The 22,624-nt window shown below is 45.0% G+C and overlaps 1 protein-coding gene across 2 annotated transcripts in view; it reads left to right on the forward strand.

The window, feature by feature from the left end:
* LOC117881251 (phosphatidylinositol 3-kinase regulatory subunit gamma) overlaps positions 1 to 22,624 on the forward strand; it is a 307,599-nt gene that overhangs the window by 247,872 nt on the left and 37,103 nt on the right. Inside the window, exon 1 of one of the 2 annotated variants that reach the window (XM_034778246.1) lies at positions 21,430 to 21,808. The exons of the other annotated variant lie outside the window; for it this stretch is intronic. Within the exon in view, the coding sequence (XP_034634137.1) occupies positions 21,703 to 21,808 (106 nt within the window). The 5' untranslated portion in view covers positions 21,430 to 21,702. Of the gene's footprint in view, positions 1 to 21,429; positions 21,809 to 22,624 lie in introns of those variants that run through there. 2 annotated transcript variants of the gene reach the window in all.

Raw genomic sequence — 22,624 nt, forward strand, 5'->3', positions numbered from 1 at the left:
GCTGCACAGCTTACAGGGATCTTAGGTCTACACTAGAAACTTGTATCGGTACAGGTGCACCATGGTAGAGTTTCTGGTGAAGACGCTCTAAGCCGATGGGAGAGAGTACTCCTGTCAGTTTAATAATTCCACCTCTGTGAGAGGCGGTAGCTATGCCGACAGGAGAAGCTCTCCGGCCGATACAGCACTGTCTACACAAGGGGCTGTGGTCAGTAAAACTACCTCACTCAGAGGTTAAGATTAGTACACTTCCAGAGTGCATTAAGCCAAATTACACAACGGTTTTCAGTGCACAGTAAGAGTGTCCGTGTGGGGAGTTTGTGTGGAGTACCTAGCGCACACCAGCTACTGTGGGCTTTTTCCCCATGTAGATAAGGCCTAAGGGCTGAAGTTTGCCTTAGTTTTGGTGGCTGCACTTTTCAGTATTTTTCAAAAACTAGCTGCAAACATTGTGTGAGTTGTATTCTGAAGGCTGTAGTCGTCGTAATTGTTCTGTCGGATCCCATGACTAGCGCTCAGGGAGCAGAGATTTGCCGTCAACAGGATTACAAAATACAGTTGCTTGGTCCCATACAAAATAATTTAATTTCACATTTTGCTGTGACTTTTACCCTGAGTAAAAGAGCTTCCGTTCTGAGGTTGTCGCTTGTGTGTGTGTGTGTGTGTGTGTGTGTGTGATGAAGTTGAGGTCACAAATCTCTTTCAGATATGTCATCTTGTCATATCAGAACACACTGCTGTCTAAACTCTGTTGGCCAAATTCATAACTGACTTAACCTTGTCAAAATAAGTGGAGTCACACGGGTGATTAATTTGGCCCGTTGGCATCAAGCTTTTCTCTTCCTAACGTAAGATGGAGATTCAAGCATGTATCTCAGCTCTTTTCCCCACCACTATTGATCTCTTAAGTTTAAACCTAAATGGCATGTCTATCCAGGCCTTTCAATCTAACGTTCAAAATTGTCTGACAGGCTCCTTTTTATTCATTTATTTATTTTTGTTTGAAACCGACAGCGCTACAGCTGCCCCTCTCGCTTCTAGAACACCTGGGCTGGAGAACAATTTGCCTTTCTGTTATTATACACAGAGCTGGTCAAAGTTTTTCACTGAAACATTTTTTGGACAAAAAAAAGGGGAGGTTTCATTCAAAAGGAAACTTTTCACACACAAATTTCACTTTGGCCAAATTTTCTGGTTTTCGGATGAAAACCAGAAACCGAAATTTTGCTGGTAAAAGTTGAGACACTGATTTAGTTAAACTAGTGCAACCCCTTTCGTGTGGACCCTTTTAAATTGGTTTCAGGATGTCTTATATCGATTTAGTGGAAGTCAATTCCTTCTTGATATAAGGCACTTCTACACTGATTTAAGTGTGTCCACACAATGCGGTTGCATTGATTTAACTAAATCGATCTAGTTAATTCAGTACAACTTTTGTGTCAGCAAGGCCTACATTGGTAGCAAAAAGGGCTTTGGCCCCAATTCAGAAAGATATTCAAGCACATGCCTAATTTTAATGAGTAGTCTCATTGAAGTCAATGGGGAAACTCGCTTGTTTAAAGTTGGACATGTGCTTAAGTGCCTTGCTAGACAGGGCCGGCTCTATGTATTTTGCCGCCCCAAGCATGGCAGTCAGGCGGCTTTTGTCCCTGCCAGTCCCACGCCTTCGGCGTACCCGCCGCCGAATTGCCGCCAAAACCGCGGGACCGGCAGACCTCCCGCAGGCATGTAGCCGATGGCACTCTGACTGCCGCCCTCACGGCGCCCAGCAGGCCACCCCCCGTGGCTTGCCGCCCCAGGCACGCGCTTGGTGCGCTGGTGCCTGGAGCCGCCCCTGTTGCTAGATTGGTGTCGGACACTGACTGATACGGAATCAGACAAACCAGAACATACTCCCCATGCATTAAAAGTTGGAAATTCCAACCTGGCCCTTCAACCCAGCCTGTTGTGCCCATGTATTGCAGTGTGTATGATTACAGTATACATGAAAGCAGCCACTGTATAATGGTGACATAATGGTTTCTGTTTTACCTGCTGTTTTCAGTCACTGTAACTCTCTAATGTTTTCTCCTTTGGAACTGAAATGATCCAGGCTTTTGTCCCTGAGCAAAAATGGTTCTGAAGTTTTTTGATTGAAGAGGAGAGTGGAAATTTCCTATTATAAAAAAAAAAAAAATCTTGCCTTTTATGAACAGCTCTGCAGCCCAAATGGCTCAGGATTGACAGTTGAGGCGAGGTGCCTTCAAATGTGCCATCGACGTTTGGTTTTGATCTGACCAAGTTATGACCCTCTGAAAATCACGTGCATTACTTTTAGCACGGCATTCACCAAGCTCTGAAAGCGTGACGCGAAGGGGGCTGCATTGCGCCTGAATGCGTGTGCGTAGTGTAAAGTGCAATGAAAGGACCTGGGTTATGGAGGGATGCTCCATGCTTGTGAGGTTTGCAAGAGGGACTCCCACTCTGATGCATCTTTGGGGAGGGGAGTGGATGCTGCATTTCTCTTGGTGTACAGAAGAAGGCCTCTCTCCTCCAGGCCCGCTGTACTAAGTGCACAGTGCAGGACATTTCAGTGGTTTATCGCCGTATTATTCTAGATTGTGGGATTTACACACATCATTGCCAAAGTTTTACAAGCCAGGGAACTGGTGAGCAGCTAGAGAGTGAAACTACATCTTTCAATTATTTCCATTTTTTTTTTTTATGTACACAAAAGACATTGGGAAATTCCATTCAAAAACAGCACTCAGAGAATCTTAGTTACACAGTCAGGAAATGCCCAAAATGGGATTGCACATGCAGATTTCACTCTGGCCCCTTGTGGGTAATATGCCAAAATACAGTTTTCAAGAACATGACCACTACCTTTCTCAAAAAATGGTAATATACTATCCTATCCTCCCATTCAGTCTATATGTATAACAGTTGTACTACACCACACTGCTTTGTGGATGCCAGAGGAACCCAAGGAGAATCATTTAGCTGAAAAGTACACAGTAAACGGTATGTACACAGCATAGTGTGTATCAATTATTCAACACAGAATAACAACAGTAAAAATTTACTGTGATATATAGGCCACCTAAGTTCGCAGCTAAGTTATCTCTGGAGTTAACTGTCTTAGCCCCTGTTATGCACCTCACAAAGGCTGTGAATCTTGTTGAAAAGAAAAGCTAAAGTACTTGGGTGTTAACAACACATGAGATTTGGGCAATAGATACCCAACGCTGACACTGTTAGTCTCCTTTGACCATTCCATACCTTAGAGAGAAGAGAATATATCATAAACAGTGCATCGGTCTGATTCTGTTCTCATTCTAACACTGGTGTAAATCCAGACTAACTCCTCTGAAGCAGTGAGTTATATACCGCTGTCACTGAGATCAGAACCTGTCACTAAGACTCGACCATTAAAGGGTTAGCAGAATAATGTATACAAGGATTTTTAAAATAATTACAAGTATCTAAGGATGTAGATATGGTATTGAGCAATGGTAAGTGATCATTTGTGTCATTAAAGACTATAATGTAAGGCATGTGCAGAAGAGGGCAGAGTTAAGGTTGTGTATGCTATATAGCCTTAATTATTGCATTTCCTGACTTTTGATTGCTTAATCTTGCATCTTTAACTTTTTGTGTATGTAGTTTTTTGTACAGAATTATAAGTAAGGTTAACCACATACTGGTCTTAGGGCTCAGAAATCCTCAGGTAGAACACCATGAGACAGAGATAGATGTTTGACCATAATGAATATCATGCCTCTTTGAGTATTGGACTATATTCTTGATGTTTCGTATCCTTTCTTTTGGGAACTTGATTTTTTTTTGGCAGGGGAGGAAGGGAAGGGAAATACATTTTTTTTTTAAAAAAAGAGAGCATCTATCTATTGAGGAAGCCTGGTGCAGTGGCTCGGAAGTAGTCTGGGGACCAAGACACATGGATTCCCATTGCTGTTCTGCTGCTAACCTGCTGTGTGACTTTGGGCAAGTCACTTACTTACATTTTCTGTGCCTCTCTTGTCCCATCTGCAAAATGGGAACTATTAAATTTACCCACTTTTGTAAAGTGCTTTGATCTGTTGGGATAAAATGCAAGTGCTAATTAATAGTAATATTGTGAAAAGCATTGAATAGTTGTCCTGACATAACTTTCCTTTTAGTTATGATCTAGCACGTCAACATGCATGTAAACCAATTTTTCCAAGTATATTATTTATCTGAGTGTAATGGCCCCTTTGCCATTATGGTCTATCTTGTAATTACATATTTCCTTTAAAAAGTGAGTACATACTACCCTGTTTCCCCGAAAATAAGACAGTGTCTTATATTAATTTTTGCTCCCAAAGATGCGCTAGGTCTTATTTTCAGGGGATGTCTTATTTTTCAGAAATGAAAAATGCCTTATTATCGGTGGATGCCTTATTATCGGGGAGGTCTTATTATCGGGGGGATGCCTTATATTACAACGAGAGGCAAAACTGTAAGTAGGCCTTATTTTCGGAGGATGTCTTATTTTCGGGGAAACAGGGTATTTACCCATTAAGACATCCGTTTCACTGGGGAGCATGGATCTGGGTATCCTATCAGTCTGTACCTTGAAGCTAGTAGCGGTTTAATGCAGATGGATCTATTTGAAATAAGGTATTGTATTAGTTCTTGTAGGTGAGTAGAAATATCCCTGAGGATTCCCTTGTAAGCCCCATACCAGCCTGGAGGCTGACTGGATAGGTTACGGTTGCGGCAGCAGTGGATAATCTCCCTGACGACTTCCCTCTAGAGCGAGATAGGGTGGGTCAGGCATTCTAATCCCAATTTCAGTCATTTATTTCTATCCCAGTGTGACGGGGTGCGCATACCCTGCACTAGCCAAGACGGGGTTAAACCCACATTATGGACAGCGGAAGTCCCGCCCCCTAGGCTGGACTGGGCATGCTCCAGATGCTGCAGCAGTATAAAGGGAGGAAGCCCAGATCATTCGAGGCTGGATGCCGGAGGGGAAGGACCTGTGTTGGGCGATCCCGCTGAGGACTGGCTACAGTTCCTGTCTGCGGGGATCAGAGTCCCCAAGGGTCAGCTTGGACCCCTGCGACCAACGGAGCCCCAGGAAATGACTGATGCTGCGGAGCCTGGAGACCCCGAAACCTTATGGATTGCCGCACCAGAGACAAGAGTGGGTGGGAGGGAGGGTGACAGAGTGGTATCTCCCACCCAGGTAAGCTCAGCATGTTTCAGTGGGATTCCCTGCTGAGCCAGCTCCACCACTGCCAGGGCCCTGGGTTGGGGCCCGGTGGAGTCGGGTGGACCTGGACCCCCCTACCTGGGCTGCCAGCCACCCTAGCTGGTGGCCCGTTGGCTGCTGGCTACTAGGCCACGCTGCCCTGCACCAAAGGGCCATGCTATTGACTCTGGCCACTAGGCCACGCTGCCCCGTATAGAAGGGCAGCATTATTAACTCTACAGCTAGGCCACTCTGCCCTGGGCACCAGGGCTATTAACTTTATGCTGGTCCTTAGACCCTGGGGTGGTGAGGTCAGAGATGGACAAGCGGACTCAACGGCAGTGTCTGCGTACTCCCTGGCACCCATCTTGTCAGGCCGGGGTGTGCATACAACACCACACCCAGGATCTACACTTTATAAGTATTGCCCTCAAAGCCAGGCAGTGCCATATTTGTGTTCACTTGTTTAAAGAAAAACGAAAGTGACTTTGCAAACAAATAGAAGGGGAGAAAGTGGGTCAAACTGGGGTTTTCCAGTCATGCTAGTTGTGATTATTATTTATTTGTATTATAATAGCACCTAGGAGCCCTAGTCATGGACCTGTACAAACCCAGAACAAAGAGATGGTCCATGCCCCCAGGAGCTTACCATGTAACTATAAGACTTGAGACAATAAATGGATACAGACAGATGGGAGAGTCCAAGGAACCAATGAGACAATATTGAACAACATCATAAGCAGTCTTTTTAGAGCGGGACTGGGCATTCCAGAGACAGCAGAAGACAAGAAGAGAGAATGGGAGGAGGGGAACGGCATGAGGTTAGGAATGGTGGCACAAGAAGATCTGAGGTGTAGCCTGGACTCCACCTACAAAGAACTAACTGTAAGTCTGCAGCCCCAGGATACCAAATTACTTTCTGAATTAAATATGCCATCACCCCTTTAAGGTAGGGACATAGTGGTATCCCCATTTTACTGGGGACACTGAGGCATAGAGGAATTAAGCGACTATCCCAAGGTCACATGGGAAAACCTGTAGAAGAGCCTGGAAGAGAAGCCAAATAGCCTGACTACCAGTTCTGTGCTTTAACTTCACGGCCGTCCTTTTACTTATGAGCACCAAAAGAATAACTTTGATCTGAGTTCCTCAAGAAAAATTAACTCTAGCATTAGAGCTGGTGATTAACACAATCATTAGCGGGATTAATGTTGGAGTTGCCAAAAATTAATCCAGTTAACGATTGCATATTTTCCTGTCACGCATATTTTATGGCTGAGCAGCATTAGAGCCACCATTATGAAGAAAATATGGCCTAGTGATTAGGGCCCCCAATTCAGCTAAGCAAACATGCTTGTAACTCTGAGCACATAGGGAATTCTGTCCCTATTCAGTAACGCACTTAAGCACATGCTTTGGAAACCGAGTGTTCTAGTCGACAGGACACGGGGCTCTGAGTCAGCCTGGGTTCTGTTCTTGGCTTGGCCTCTGACCAGGTCATAGACTCATAGACATTAAGGTCAGAAGGGACAGTCGTGATCATCTAGTCTGACCTCCTGCACCTCACCCACCCATTCCTGTCATAGACAAGGGTGAGTTAATGAAGTCCTCAAATCATGGTTTAAAGATTTCAAAATTACGGAGATTCCACCATTTACTCCAGTTTAAAGCAGCAGTGACTTGTGCCCCATGCTGCAGAGGAAGGTGAAAAAAAGCCCAGAGTCTCTGCCAATCTGACCCAGAGGAAAATTCCTTCCAGACCCCAAACATGGCGATCAGTTAGACCCTGAGCATGCGGACAAGACCCACCAGGCAGACACCTGGGAAAGAATTCTCTGTAGTAACTCAGAGCCCTCCCCATCTAATGTCCCGTCTTCAGCCGTTGGGGATTTTAGTTCCTGACAGTCACTGATGGGCTACATGCCATCGTAAGCAGTCCCATTATACCATCTCCTCCATCAACGTATCCATCTCAGTCTTGAAGCCAGTTAGGTTTTTTGCCCCTACTGTTCCCCTTGGAAGACTGTTCTGGAACTTCACTCCTCCGGTGGTTAGAAACCTTCATCTCATTTCGAGCCTAAACTTGTTGATGGCCAGTTTATATCCATTTGTTCTTGTGTCCACATTGGCGCTTAACTTAAATAACACCTCTCTCCTCCAGCTGTGTGACCTTGGGCAAGTAATTTCACCTCTCTGTTTCCCCTCCAACCCTTCAGTCTTGTTCGCTTAGACTGTAAACTTTTTGGGGCAGGGACCATCTCTCACTTTGTCCCCAGCCTAATGGTCATGGACTTTATGGATTTGCTGTGACCTCTGGCGAGTTACTTAATAATTTGATGCCTTAATTTATCCATCTGTAAAATGAGTCAAATATTGGCTTGGTGGGGCAGGCAGAGAATTAACTCATGTTTGTAAGGCGCATGGAGCTCCTCAGATGAAAGGTGCTATGGAGGTGCGAGGTGATGGCGTTATAAAATGGAGTGCTGCCTCTCTAGCAATAGTCTCATAGATTATAAAGCCAGAAGGGACCATTGTAAGTTGAAAGTAGCCTACGGAAGGACCCCCAACACTGCTCAGGTTGAGCCCAGATACCAAGCAAGACAACAATGGGTTTCAAGATGCATGCTCTTGCATCCCAAGGAAGCCAATGAAAGCCTCATTCTTACACAGCAAAAGGCAGACAATGACCTTCTCTAACAGGGCAGAAGTGAATCTTCTGTTAGTAGCATCCTTGCTCCTGTAGCTGCATAACAGGAATGGCAGGACTCCCTCTTCTTTCTCACAATGTAATTAATATAGAGTCTGACCCTGCAGCCCTTAGTCCCATGGATTTCAACGGCATCATTAACATGAGTAAGAGCTGCAAGATCAGCCCCATCATTGCAAAAGAATCCGCCCTTAGACCATGTCTTGTGGTTAATTCTGCAAAAATTCCAATGGCATAAAGAAAGCAGAACTTAGTGCTTAGTGTCTTTTTGCCTTCAGTGACCTACAGACCGTTCCCAGCTCGACCATTTTACCTCTGTCTCACGTTACACTGTAAGTTGGACACCCAATGCATATTTATTTTCACATCTCTTTTTGACTCGTCAGTGTGTAGACCGTTCGCAGGCTTCGGTTGCCCCTTCTGCTTTTCTAAATACTATCATGTGAGGAGAAGTGTTGTTAAGTCTGAGTGAAAACTGGCAATTACTGGACAGATTGTTGTTGGTTTTTTTGTGGTCAGGTGATTTCAAAAGATCAACCTAAAACGGTACCACTGTTACCAGCTAGCATCTGTCAACCACAAAAAATGTTTACAGTACCATGGGGTGGGGGCAAGCGAGATGGATTTGACAGGATAGACTGTGGGAAGGTGTCCTGAATCATAAAGAGAGAAGGAAAAAAACTTCTTGTCTGAACTTCTTTTCAGTGGTGTGTATAGCTTCTGGGTCTTAAGAAAACTCTGACGTCTGTGGATGCTCATTGCCATTGTTCCACATTTTAGTGTTGTGTTAGAGGATCCTGCAGAAGCCCAATTCCATGAGTAGACCAATGTGAAAACTTTCTTTCTTCATTCTTCTTCTTCGGGGTGGGATTAATTACCTCTTGCAAATCAGAGGTTGCAGGGAAATATCGGCCCTGAAATCCCTTCCCAGTGGCTTAGTAGCAAAGGCAACGGCGGCGTCAATTTTAGGGGTCCATGCCCAGTTGCTCATGGCCCTCGAGGCAGACTGTCATCTCGCTAGCCTCACATTAGATTTGTGCAGTAAACATTTGCTTTTCATTAAGAGCAGGATCCATGTAAAAATTACTATCCTTTCTTATAAAACTCTCCATGGGCTTACTCCACCCTATTTCATGGACCTTGTCTCTGCTCCACACCGAAATACCACGCTCTTCGGTGTCCTGTCGAACAATCTTTCTCCTCTGCTTCTGCTAGCATCTAGAACGGTCTCCTGGTTCTCTCTCCACCTCACCATCAGCTAACTCATCACCATGTCCGGTCACAATCCCATTATTTCTCACTGAATGTTGTTGTTCATGCCGTGGCACTGGTGTGCGTGACACCAGAACAAATCAAGATGGAGTCTCTGGCCAGAGAAGCCTCAAGTCTGTTTAGACCAGATTGTGTCACTTTTGCTCAGGTTGATTTCAATAGGGTTAACTTGTGGATTGCAGAATCTTGTCCATCGTTAAGACAAGAATAAAAGAAAGAAACAATACAGGAAAGAGACTGAGAAAGAGCAGGACAAGGATGAAGACAACGAGCCAGATTCTGCCACCCTCACTTTACTCCTTCAGCAGCCCCATTGGAACCAGCATAGTTATATGGTGAGCTGAGAGACTAACACAGTGGTTCCAATTTTTTTGTTAATGATCATTGGTTTTATTTCCCTCGTCTGTACTTCTTAATTTCTCCCTCCCGCTATTATTTGATTTTTAACTCTTGAGAGCGTTTTGCAAGGCAGTTTGTCTAATAGATGCTACGCAAAACAAAGTTGCATTGTATACGTTTGCTTGGACCAAGATAAGAGTTTCAAAACGCCAGCCCAATAAAGATTGCTTCTTCAGATGTTGGCAGCTTTTACAGAGCGCTTAGTGTTTAGGAGCCGGGTAATGTGTTAACCAAGTCACTGTGATTTGCATAGATACAATACAGGTTTTCATTTTATGACAGGTTCTTGGCCTGGAAACTGTTGTATTAAACCTTACACCGGTATGTTGGCCCATTAATCAGTACCACGCTATTTACCTTGTCTCTCTTTCTCTCTCTCTCTCTTTTTTTTTTTTTTTTTGAGACAATAAACATTTTATGCTTTGTCAGCATAATGTAGGGCGAACGCTAACCCTTCAATGTTTCACAATCCTTTCAAGAGGCTTGATACTAGAGATAATAAACGCACCGGTGGGTAGAGGCTGAGTGTCAGATAGATGGCTGGTCGATAGGCTAGGAATAGAGATACTATATGTGTACATGGGTGCAGTGCCATGAGGAAACTAAACAACTGGGGTGAGCAAGACTGCTTTGCATTGTGGGAGATGCCTGCTCCAGAAAGCTCTCTGCTCTGCTGTGCTACCCTGGCTCTTCTTAGAAGCAGGATGAATGGGGTCAGCAATTTCAGGGGGTGTTTCGGCTAAGCAGAAAGGATGTTTTTAAAAAGCCACAATAGGGGTTAGGATTTGGTATACTGGACTAGTCAACGGTCTGATGCATTTTCAAAATAATTTTCAGAAACCCTCCCCCAAAATGGCACCCACTTCATCCTGCTCCTTTGAAAATGCCATAGAGTCACAGCCGCAAGGGGCTGTGGGAAAAGACCGTCGTCCAGGATTCTCTCTTCTCTTGCTGTGGTGCCGTAGGGCAAATCGGGGCAGGAAGTCACAGCCTCCCTCCTATATGAAGAATTGGTTGCCTTTCATGGGAGATAGTTTCTCTTCACAGCTACCCAGAGCAGCAGGGAGGAACAGTATCAGAAAGGACAATATAACTAAGGCCTGGTCTACACTTAAAACTTAGCAACAGCATAGCAATGGTGCCGTAGCTCTGCCGCTGTAGCACCCGTAGTGTAGACACAGCCTAAGACTGTATTTTGTGAGTTAATAAATTGTGAAAAGCAGGTCTTTCCCCTTCCAGCTGACTGTATGTGACTGCATGCTTCTAGATTCCACGGGAATGAGTACATTAGGAAAACAGGCAGACAGATATGACACAGAGTGAATTCTCAGTGCCTTCAATTTCCACCTGTCTTGCAGGAAATAGATACCTTTTTCACAGGAGCCTAGTGCTACTCAATAGAATTTACACTGTGGATTAGGAATTCCCCAATAGAAAAGGAGGAATTTTAATGCAAAAGACAAACTAACAACATAGGTCTTTAAGGATCTGATCTGCAATTATTTCTTTCTCTAACCCTTTTCTTTCCAGTGTCTTAGCTTTGCAATGAAGGTATCACTTTGGCGTGTTTTCTTTTCAAAATAATAGTAAAATACAACTTTAGACGATAGTCTATTTTTGCTCAATAATCAGAGATTTGTTCTTCTCACACTTGCTTCTGTTAGCTGAGGAAAGTCAGGGAAAACAGAATCTCCAAAGTAAATATAAGCATATTTCCATCTGGGAAAACGTACGGGGAAAATGCATGTAGCTAAGCAACAATGCATTTTGATAAATGGGTCATTTTCAAAGGCATGAATTGCATGTGTGCAGAGAAAATAGTCCCATCCAACCCATCCTGTATTTGAATGTTTGGCCCAGCCTATTCTTAAGAAATGATATGACTTTCTCATACCCCTGAGAACTCCCCACCTTTCTCTGTGCCTTCCACCCCCACCCAAAGCCTCAGGTCACAGTCACCATTATTGCTGCTGAGAATTAGACTCTAGATCTGTCAATGCAAAGTGCACTCCTCCATTCCCCCCAACCCCGGGGATAAGAGAACTGCCTCAGCTGCATTCCTCGTTCAGGGAGAGAGAAGCCAGGACTCTGAGCCAAACCCAAGTCTCCCACATGGCAGTGTGAAGCCTGTTCAGTTTGATTGTATAATAGGGTCAGATTCAATTCAGTCCTGGCATGAGCTAGTGCAGCTGCACTGAAGATATATCTCAAAGCACTTGGGTGGGTAAATTTTATAGCAGGGGTCAGTGAGGCTCAGGCTATGCAAGCGCTACACTAAAGGTGGGTTCTTTACTAATGCTGAAGCATAGCTAACACTGATCATTAACAGTGCCAGCTGTGCCACTGTAAAATCCTACTGGAGACAAGACACTGTAGCTTTTATCACAAGGTAAATAGGGCGAGGTCAATCACATGCAATGTAACCTGACCTTGCCTAGCTACTGCCTAGTATAGTGCCTGGGCTCCACCAGGATTGTACTGTTGGATAGCTCATGTGCATTCGTTATTCCAGAGTAAAAACATGCCATTTTGAACAATGAAGACAAAGCCGTAGAGAAGTTAAGGCCAACGTTTTCAGAAGTGGCCACTGATTTTGGCTTCCAAATATGCCTCAAGTTGGACACCCAAACATTTAGGCACTCACAAATTAGTGGGAATTTTGGAAATTTAGCCTTAACTGACTTGCCCAAGACTGTACAGCGAGACCGTGTCAGAGCAGGGAACAGACCCAAGATTTCCTCAGCTGTATATCTCCTTCTACTGACATGCTCATAATTGTACTGATAGTGAATAAGCCATGTAGCAAGATGTTGGAAAAATAGTTATTACTGGAAGATATTAGGATTATTTCTTTCTTCAATGAATAAAATTATACAGCTACTTTTAAAGTCAGTCCTGTGGCATTTACAGAGTGGTTATTGTGCCTTCCTTGGAAAAAATATGAGCTAGAAGTAGTTCCAATGCATTAAAGTAATGAATAGAGGAAGTGAGAAATATTTTAAATTCCTAGTGTTACATTTCAAAAATGTTCTGGTTTCAGGATGAGGGCGGGGGGGAAACCCTTCTCTTTTTCTCTTGCTGTCTAATTTTTCTGAGTTTGTTACAAGTGTCCCACACTCTCCGAGTAATGAAATAAAAGGAGGTTTTGAAAAATGACACTGGTGCAGAGCACAAGAACGGAAGTGAGTGTGGGATGATAATTTTGTAACTGCAGCTGTTTAAAACTCATTTTTTACCTAGTGTAAATGGGGATAAGATGAGGACCCAAACAATTGGTATGTCAGGGTTCTTCTTTGCTATATTGCTCTGTTTAACAGTGTGACTTTTAGCTGCTGTTTGTCGTCGGTAAAGTATTAACAGTTATTAGTGTACTTGGAAGTTACCTGCTAAGTGGCACCTAGTAAGTCTTGCTCCATATCCACAAAGGCCTTAAGGTGCAGCAGAAACAGCAAAATCTAGTTTGTAGGGTCCTTTTTACTCACAATACATAGCTGGACTTATGGAGGGAGAGGCAGTAGGAGTAAATGGCACTAGGGTCCATGGATCAGAGAGTTGTTGGGGGAAGAATACCTTTCCATACACACCTCAGTAGAGAACCCGAAAGCATAGCCTGCCCATTTAGCTGCAGATTGGGCTCAGGATTTGGGCCAAGATAACTGTCCCAACAAGGGACAAATATCTAACCTTCCAGTTCGGCTTGAAACCTTCTGTTTTGTATCAAGGTCATTTCATTTTCTTTAACTTCCATATCATGTGTTATTTCTATTATAGGGGGAACTGGTAATGACCCCTAGATGTAGGTTGCCTACCACTTTCCGTTATAAAATATTATCTCATCCTTTTTTTGAGAAGTTCTGTCACGTCCATTGTTTGCAGCAGGCCTTTGAAATCTGGCAGGGACAAAGCCTGCGAGCTAGAGATGTAACTTTCACTTTCTGCATGAAATCCCATCCTGGTGTGGTTGTAGGGATGTCAACCCTCCAGGATGGTCCTGGAGTCTCCAGGAATTAAAAATTGATCTTTCATTAAAAGATTGTGTCATGTGACAAAACCGCCAGGAATATGGCCAATCAACCTATTTGGTTGGGTTGTAAAACTGCCATTTCCCTTCTGTCGCCTGTGTTCCTCGGGAAAATTTTGGCAATCTGTCACAATAGTAACTGAACAGGAACACTCCAAAGAGCCAAGCCCACACCGCCATCCAAGCTGCAGCACTCGGCCATTAGTCCTGTTGCTTAGCGGATAGAAGGCTGTGCTGCAGAGCTGAAAGCGTTTTGCGTTCAAACTCTGACAATTATGGATGTATGGGTGGGTTATTACCGTTGTACGTAACAGAATTTTTTACCTTTAAAAAAAGACTCAGGAAATGACATCTAAAAAGCTGTTAGAAGAATATTGTGTAGGTTGCAAAGCTAAACACTGTGAAGTTAGGAAATGCTTTAGGTCTGATTCTCTGTGCAACCTTCAGTCTTCTCCCTTGTACATATGCATTATGATATAGGCTTTCATTACATGATCACATACTATTTTTCTCCACGGGATCTCTGCCTCATTCAGTGCATAGTATGGACACACAAGGGGGCAGAATTAAGGTTGCACAGGCAACCATAAATAGATAAGGCATTTCCTAACTTTTTAGTGTTTGACTTTGCAATCCAACGGTCTTTTACTATCATTTTTTTTTTCTGTGTAATATACAGTCTTCGATACTACATAGGTACTCTCACCAGAATCTTTTCCTCACTGTGGCAACAGCTACACCGGCAGCTGTTTAGCAGTGCATAATAACATTAAACAATGGCTTAAAACAAAGAAGGTAGAAACCTAGTCCCATTGATCTTAATGGCAAACTTCCCATTGACTTCAATTGGGCCAGAATTTCACCCAGAACAAATAGTAATACCAGCTCCACTTAAAAGTGCGTGAGGAAATTAGGGAAGCAAAATAGTTAATACCCTTAGTCTTATGAAAAATGCCACGTGGTCTTCTACGACATGCTCAGGATTCAAGTTTTACATCTTATGTGGAAGATGGCACTTCCAGGGTCCCACTGCCCCTTTATACCCTGCTGTGGCATTGGTAAGTACTGACTAAGAGAATAGAAAGAAACCTACAAAATTACAAATGACACTTCCTGCAATACCTGCATTTTCCTTAGTGGCTTCTTATGCCAGTACTGGCTAGGCATAGTCTCTGTTTAGCTTGTGACAGTCTGAGATGGTATTTCTGCAGATATATTATTATGGCACTACCCAGTAAGAAACGTTGTCCAAGTAAAAGCTCCTTTGGTAAATGGCCTTCCTCTCTGTCCTACCTTCTCTTTTAATCCTATTTAGATGGAAAACAGGCAATACCACACTTAATGTAAACTAAACCAAAGTGTTATTGACTGTTGTTTTACCTAATGCTGATCACTCCAAGAATTGGCCGAATGAGACCACATCTGGGAAACTGGCAATTAATTAGAACTGATAATTTTATAAATTAAAAGAATTGAAGGGCCCACTATGGTCATCTATTCAGACTCACTATGTAATGCAGGGCAAAGAATTTCAGCCAGCACTTAACGCAGTGGAAGGAATTATTTTTCCCTACTATGTAAGTGAACATTTTATCACCATCTTCTTCTAGAAATTCCCTTTGTCAGGACTCAGGCCCTGTTTTTTTGCTGATGATGAGCCCAATATTTGGATCACGGTAACATCAGAAAGCATATGAGCTGCCCAGATACCTCGCCTCATTTTACTGTATTTCACCCGTAGTGCTTTGACCCGCATTCCCCATCCACCCCTCAAGTTATATAAGCATATTGTGGCCCACATTAGATTGTCAGATATCACATTATCATGTCTGTGCAAAGAGGAAACTGAGCAATTTGGCTCAAATGGCTTTTCTATGTTCAGCATGTTCCACTGCAAGATCATTTGACTTTTTCCAAAACACATGGAAGCACTCAAAACTTCAATATTTAATATTGCCTTGAAGTGCAAATTGTCAGATTCAAGGAAATGAGAAAGCGCTTATGGCAGTTGACACTGGAACCTAATGTGCATCACAGAAACAGCAGACACTGTGCTGATTTCTAGACTTTTATTATTCTTTAGTAGCACAAATCAGACAGTGAAGACTGTGTAGTTATAAGAACTGTCACTCTTTATTTTGCTTAGCAGAACAGGCTGCTTGGATCAAGACCGAGCATGCTATGCTGGGACCATGTCATTGCTCATTGGACAACCCCTCCATCTTAAAGAAGACAGCCATAGAACTTCACCTAGGCAAGGTTAGCCCCACTAGGAAATGGGGTTTTCTCAACCCAGTGGCCCCTTTACTCCAAGTATTGTATTTTCTTTATTTGCATCTTGATTTTCTGATCTGGGGTTATTTTAAGCACTAATGTGCACAGTATGCTGCACATCTCTGAATTTAGAGCTCTCTATCTTTTGTATCTTTTTAGCTTATTGTATCCTTTACATGTGGAAAAAGTGAATAAGGAAAAGTTATTTACTTGCTCCCATAATATAAGAACTAGGGGCCACCAAATGAAATTAATGGGCAGCAGGTTTAAAACAAATAAAAGGAAGTTCTTCTTCACACAGCGCACAGTCAACCTGTGGAACTCCTTGCCTGAGGAGGTTGTGAAGGCTACGACTATAACAGGGTTTAAAGAGAACTGTATAAATTCATGGAGGTTAAGTCCATTAATGGCTATTAGCCAGGATGGGTAAAGGATGGTGTCCCTAGCCTCTGTTTGTCAGAGGGTGGTGATGGATGGCAAGAGAGAGATCACTTGATCATTACCTGTTAGTTTCACTCCCTCTGGGGCACCTGGCATTGGCCACTGTCAGTAGACAGGATACTGGGCTGGATGGACCTTTGGTCTGACCCAGTACGGCCATTCTTATGTTACATCAAGTTTTATCAGTGTGTGTGTATATATACAAGAGAGAGACTAATGGCGGAGGAAGCATGAGCAAGAAAATTTCTGTGCAAGAGATACTGAGGCATCGCATGTCCCTTCACAGACTTTTAACGTGAAAAGCCATCCGTGAAGGTCGGAAAGGGAGTGTCACATGGATGAGTGTGTTTGCAGCCAAGTAATTCTATACAACTTTTTAAGCACAGTTTTGACAAATTAATAAACTTTTTTTTTTTTCATGACTTATGTCAAGGAATGGTCCTATTGTTTACCATTACATAAATTCCTTAGCATTAAATTACATCTTTGATTAAAGCAGCAAGGATAAAAACAAACTAAATTTATTAATAACTAAATTTATTCCACTAAAATGAAAATGCCTCTAAGGTGTAACCGTCAATGCCATCAAAATAGAGCATCCATCATGTAAACAATCAGAATGAAATCTACTTCGCCAGCATAAAGCCCAAATCATCCCCCTCCCCCACCCCAAGATCTGGTTAAGTCCAACCCAGGGCCACGGCCAGGGCCTCCTTCTCCCTGTAGCTGCAATAGTGATTGTAGCCTTTTCATGCCACTTGATGGGGTGTCAGGGTCTGCAAAATGATATATCCCATTGCCTTCACCACATCCACACCCTCCATGTTGACCCACGTGCAGCCAGCACACAGAATCCCTGTTCAGTTGCTTTGCAATTTCTACCCATGTATACCCACCACAAGGTTTAAGTGACAGCTTCGCACGATCCCTCTGCACCAAGTTAAATTTGCATACAGTATATTCGTTTTACGGTTTCTGTACAGGGCAATCTTCTCTGAGCAAGCTGGAGCAGGAAGACTGTATTAGCCCAAGAAATTTAATTTAAAAATTAGAAACATGAATAATATCTGGTTATCATGGATTAATCAGTGAGTTTGTGGATGTGAATATAAAATTAATTTATCTACAGCGAGTTATTTGAATCAAAGTCTTATGCTTTTATGCAGCTGGCTATCCCTCCAGGAGTTCTGTTACTGGAACAGCGCTTTCTTTCAATTACTTGCCGTGGAAGTTATTTGAGATATATCAGCAAACTTCAGAATCTCTGTGAGCCTAGTCCTTCCCACATTCTCTTAAAGTGGGCGGAGGCTTTCAGTTATTCAACTCCTTAGATATTGCAGTCACATTCTGTTTCACCTAAGAATGGAGTATGTTTCCTCTACAAGACTATCAGCTTTCTATCTTGGGCTAAGACAGGAGAAATTATTAATGACTTATTCTTCATTTCAATAAACTATACTTTACGTGTGGCTAAAATAAGCAAATTAAACTATTCCTTGACCAGTGCTTGACAGTGCATAGATCTCTCTAGCAAATTGAAGTTGTACTTCCATGGTTCTTGATACTGGCTTGTAGTCTCTGGAACGGGCTTTTCTCTGTATTTGAACAGTTGTTTTGGTTTCTTCTTTAAAGCTGAGTTTCGCTGAGTTGAACAGGCCAAGTTTCTGTCTCTCCTAGTGCAGTGATTCTCAACCAGGGGTACGTGGACCCCTGGGGGTACACAGAGGTCTTCCATGGGGTACATCAACTCATCTAGACATTGCCTAGTTTTACAACAGGCTACATAAAAAGCACTAGCAAAGTCAGTACAAACTAAAATGTCATACAATGGCCTGTTTATACTGCTAGACAATGCACTGAATTGTAAGTACAATATTTATATTCCAATTGATTTTATAATTATATGGTAAAAATGAGAAAGCAAGCAGTTTTCAGTAATAGTGTGCTGCAACACTTTTGTAGTTTTATGTCTGATTTTGTAAGCAAGTAGTTTTTAAGTGAGGTGAAACTGGGGGTATGCAAGACAGGGGTAGAGTAGAGTAGTCTGGAAAGGTTGAGAGCCACTGTCTTAGTTTGTAGTCAGTCCATCAGTATCTGAATATTATTCTCTCTTGGTGTTAGTCCATCAGTATCTGAATATATCACAAATTTTCTTTCATAAAGTATAAATGTTTGGTCTTTATCATTCAAAAGTTCTTTCGAAGTTAAAAACTGCCTTTCAGTGTTTGTGCTTTTCTAGAGTTTTTTGGTTTTTCCCACCTCATTAAGTGAATAGTTGGGGGGCTCAACATCTTAGAGGATCAGGCACTAAATCATTAATGTTTGTGAAGTGCTTTGAAACCCTTGGATGGAGTATTGTAAAAGTATAAAGTATTATTACTGTAATATTACAACAGGCATTATCTTATTTTCAGACACTACAGGGATGAAGCCAGACATTGGCAGGTAGATCCTTTGTCTGTTTCATTTTATAACACTCCCAAAATATAAATTGAGGTGTAAAATTCAAAGTGATTATTCAATAGTGTTACTATTCATTTTAAAGAGAACAATGTTTTCATGGTAACAATAGTCAGTTGAATAACCATATTCATATTTCAGATCACAATCCTAAAACATAAAATGTGTAACATTTTACATAGGTTAATACAGCATTATCTTTCATTCAGGAATATCAATTCAAACTCACAGTGGAACAAAGTATGTAAAAAGAGCCCAATCCTGCACCCATTGAAGTCAAAGGCAAACTTCTCAGTGACTTTAAGGGCTTGGTCCTGTTCACACTTGAGAAAATTATAAATCCATATAATTTTTAAAGGACAGTATATGAATCAAACAGTATATGAATTTTAAAGGACAGTTTACACTTGAATCTTTGAGGTAAAATTCTTACAACACTGAAATCGAACCACAAACTTTTCTTCTCTCTCTGAGTTTAAGTATATTCTGCTTACTGATTTCTTACATTAGGGACTGATCATGTAGGGCCGAGCACCTGTTTTGAGGAGCTGAGTTCTCTGAGTCCCCCTGGACTTCAGGGGGAATTGGGTACACTCACAACTCACTAAGTAAGGCCTTATATTAATGGAGCTTTTGAATATTTCAGAATGTCTCTGAGGCTGAAGAGATTGAAAAGGCAAGAAGGAAGGATTTTCGCTTTGAATACACGTACTTTTGTTCCTGGGGTGGTGTGTGTTCAGCTCCATAGGCAAAGCTGTTGAATTCTGGGGAGCATGAAGAGGGGCTGATGGCTCAGACTGGTTCAGCAAAGGAAGGGTCCTAAGGGGAGCTCCTCTAGTGAAGATGGTTTATTTTCTAGCTTTTGAGGAAGTAACCAGAGCTGTGAGGTAAAGGTATCCAGATAATTGCCTTATAAGCATCAGACAGTCTGGGCAGCTCCCCTTCCCTACTCATCAGTGACTTTTGGGCACTCACTACTCTCCTGCCCCAGCCAGAGGTGATGGTCCCCATTTGTCAGTCAGTGGGGAGAAGGGTGTACAGCCAGCCACCCCACTCCCTTCACTCAACTGTGGGGCACCAGCACTCTCAGATGAGGGAACTGCCACCCCACGACACCCACCCTGCAGTCATTAACTTTAGGATACTTCCAGTCCCCAAGTCCATGTGGGCAGTTGGACAGCCAGGGACACCATGACCCACCTTTGAGTCAGCCTGTGGTGGGCAGGTCAGAGACCCCTCCCTTCCCACCCCCAGCCAGTCCCTCAAGGCGATCAGGGTTGCCAAGGCAGCGTTTCAAAAAGATGGGCCAAACCTCCCATGTCCCCTAGCTTCACTTGAGCCTCTGGGGGCCCGAGTCCCGTCTCCGCCTGGGCCAGCACTGAAACACGGGATAACAGGACAGGCACGAGGATGCCCCTTATAACAGGGGACGTTGGCAGCCCTGGGGGGGTGGGGGGGGAGAGGAGTCCACTAGCCCCCCTCAGGCACTGAGTCAGTTGGGGGGGCACTGTGAGCCCCTTTGGCAGCCCTGTGGGGGGACTCCACTAGCCCCCCTCAGGCACTGAGTCAGTTGGGGGGGCACTGAGCCCCTTTGGCAGCCCTGTGGGGGGGACTCCACTAGCCCCCCTCAGGCACTGAGTCAATGGCAGGGCGCTGTGAGCCGCCCCCCCAACCAGCGGGGAGCAGCGCCCCTCCCCCACGGCAGCGAGGGGGTGCACATTAGCAGCCCCGTCCCTTCCCCCAGTGGGTGGAGCTTCCCCCACTCCTGGGAGAAAAGGGCGGGGCAGCGCGAGCCTTTCCGTCCCTCTTTATCCCCCCAACCCCCACTTCTTACCCGCTTAGTAACTGGGGCCTGCAACCAATCCCCAGCTAGCCGGCCGGCTTCAGAGCCAGCTGATTGGCTAGTTGGTTGGCCGAGCGCCCTCCACCAATCCTGGAGCTCGCTTCTCTCCCAGACAAAGACTGCCGCTCTGGCAACTGGGTTAAACTAATCTGCCCCTCCCCCTCGGCTCGCGAGCTCCACGGCAGCAGCCCCTGGCGGACCGGCCAGCTCCGGAGCGTACCAGCTCTCTCTACAGCGAGGGGGGTGGCGGCACGAGATGCAGACTCTGCCCCTGGCTCTTGGAAGACGTCACCCGCTGCCTCTGTCTCCCGCGGGCATCTCCCACGCGTCCGTCCCGCCGCAGGGTTCCTACGCCCGCTGTGGCGTCACACGCGCCCCCTCCCCCGCTTCGATGGACGCTACCACCTCCCCAGTTCCCTGGCCTGAGCAAGCGGGAGCGCGCCAAGGGTTAAGGGGGCGGGTACCGCCCAGCTCCCTCCTCGCGGTGGGCGTGGTTTAGTCCTCAGCGAGAGGCGGTTGGCGACGGTTGGGATGGGCCCCTCAGAGCCTCTTAAAATGAAACCTAGCGGGGCTGGGAGCCGGGCACTGCGCGAGGGACTGGGAACCGCCTGCTCTGCCCTGCGCGCGGGGCGGCGAGCCGGCCACGGAGCGCGGCAGCGGGGGCTGCCCTGAGCCGAGCGCGGGGCTGCTCCCAGAGGCACTGCCGGGCAGGAGCGCTGGCCGAGCCCTCCGCTGCCCGCCTCAGCCAGCCGCGGGGGCGGGGACCCTCGGTTTGTCCGTACCCCCCCCTTCCCCGGCGGCGGCGGCTTGTGATCTGGGACCCCGGCTGCCTCAGGAAAAGCCCTCGCGAGCCGCAGCGGGGCGGGGACGCCTGTGGCGAGCGGTCCCGACAGCAGCGCTGTCGCGATAGTCTCTCGAGCCCGAGACTGGCCCCTGCCCGGGGGGGAGGGGGGCTCCCGCTTCCCCCCGCCCCCTCTTTATTTTTGTAATTAAAATATTCTCGGGGGGGTGATTGCCGGACTCGTACCCAACCCCCCCGCCCCTGACTATCGCTCGCTCCCGTCGCGATGTACAACACGGTGTGGGAGATGGACGGCGAGGACCCGGACTGGCGGGAGGTGATGATGCCCTATTCCACCGAGCTGATCTTCTACATCGAGATGGACCCGCCAGGTAGGGGCAGCGGGCCGCCCTCCGCGCCGGCTAACGGGCTGATTTCCCTCCCCCCGGGCTCCCGCGCCGGGCTGGGCAAGCCGGGGGGCGGCTCGGCCCGGCCGGGCCGGGAAACTTCCCGGTGACTCTGCCCCATTGTCTGGGGAGCAGAGCGGGTTTAACGGCTTCTTTTCCGGGAAGCATCCAGAGCGACATGCCCTTTAGCGGGTGGGAGAAAACCGCGGGGGAGGGGGCAGAGGAGAGACCGCCCCCCCCCCTTTTCCTCTCCATGTTCATGGTTGGAGATGATGCATTTGCTGGTCAATTCCCCTGCAATGCTCCTTTTCTTTTAAAAAGTATCTTTACCTGCGTGTCCTGTGTGGAGCCTGTCACCCTTTAACGTTCTCCAGGGTTCTTTTGTTTTTAAATATTTGTAATTAAATTTCAGTTTCATAGTTTCTAGGAGCTGGCAGGTTTTATTCTCTCTCATCCTAGACTTACACTGAAATTTTTTTTTTTTTTTAAATGCAATCTCTGGGAGAAAACTCCTCGCTACTTTAGTTCGGTTTAATAAGGTTATTGTAGGGAAGGTTTAAATGTCACTTTTTCTAGAAATGGTGTCTCGAAAATGTATTGTCCCAAGTTTGCCTGGGGTAGCGGGCTTTTCTTTTGTGTCTGTTAGGGAGGAGTGAGTGGGAAGTGGGGGAGAGGCCTGATAAATCAGAGGAGAAGAAAGTTGGTTACATTTTTCATTAAACTTACTAGAATTCATAGTTTGATTATTAAACTGTCAGAATTCTGTAATCTTAATGCTTTTTAGAACTGTATGAGAGCAGC

This window comes from Trachemys scripta, chromosome 8 (assembly GCF_013100865.1).
Source record: "Trachemys scripta elegans isolate TJP31775 chromosome 8, CAS_Tse_1.0, whole genome shotgun sequence".
In the NCBI taxonomy this organism is placed as follows: Eukaryota; Metazoa; Chordata; order Testudines; family Emydidae; genus Trachemys; species Trachemys scripta.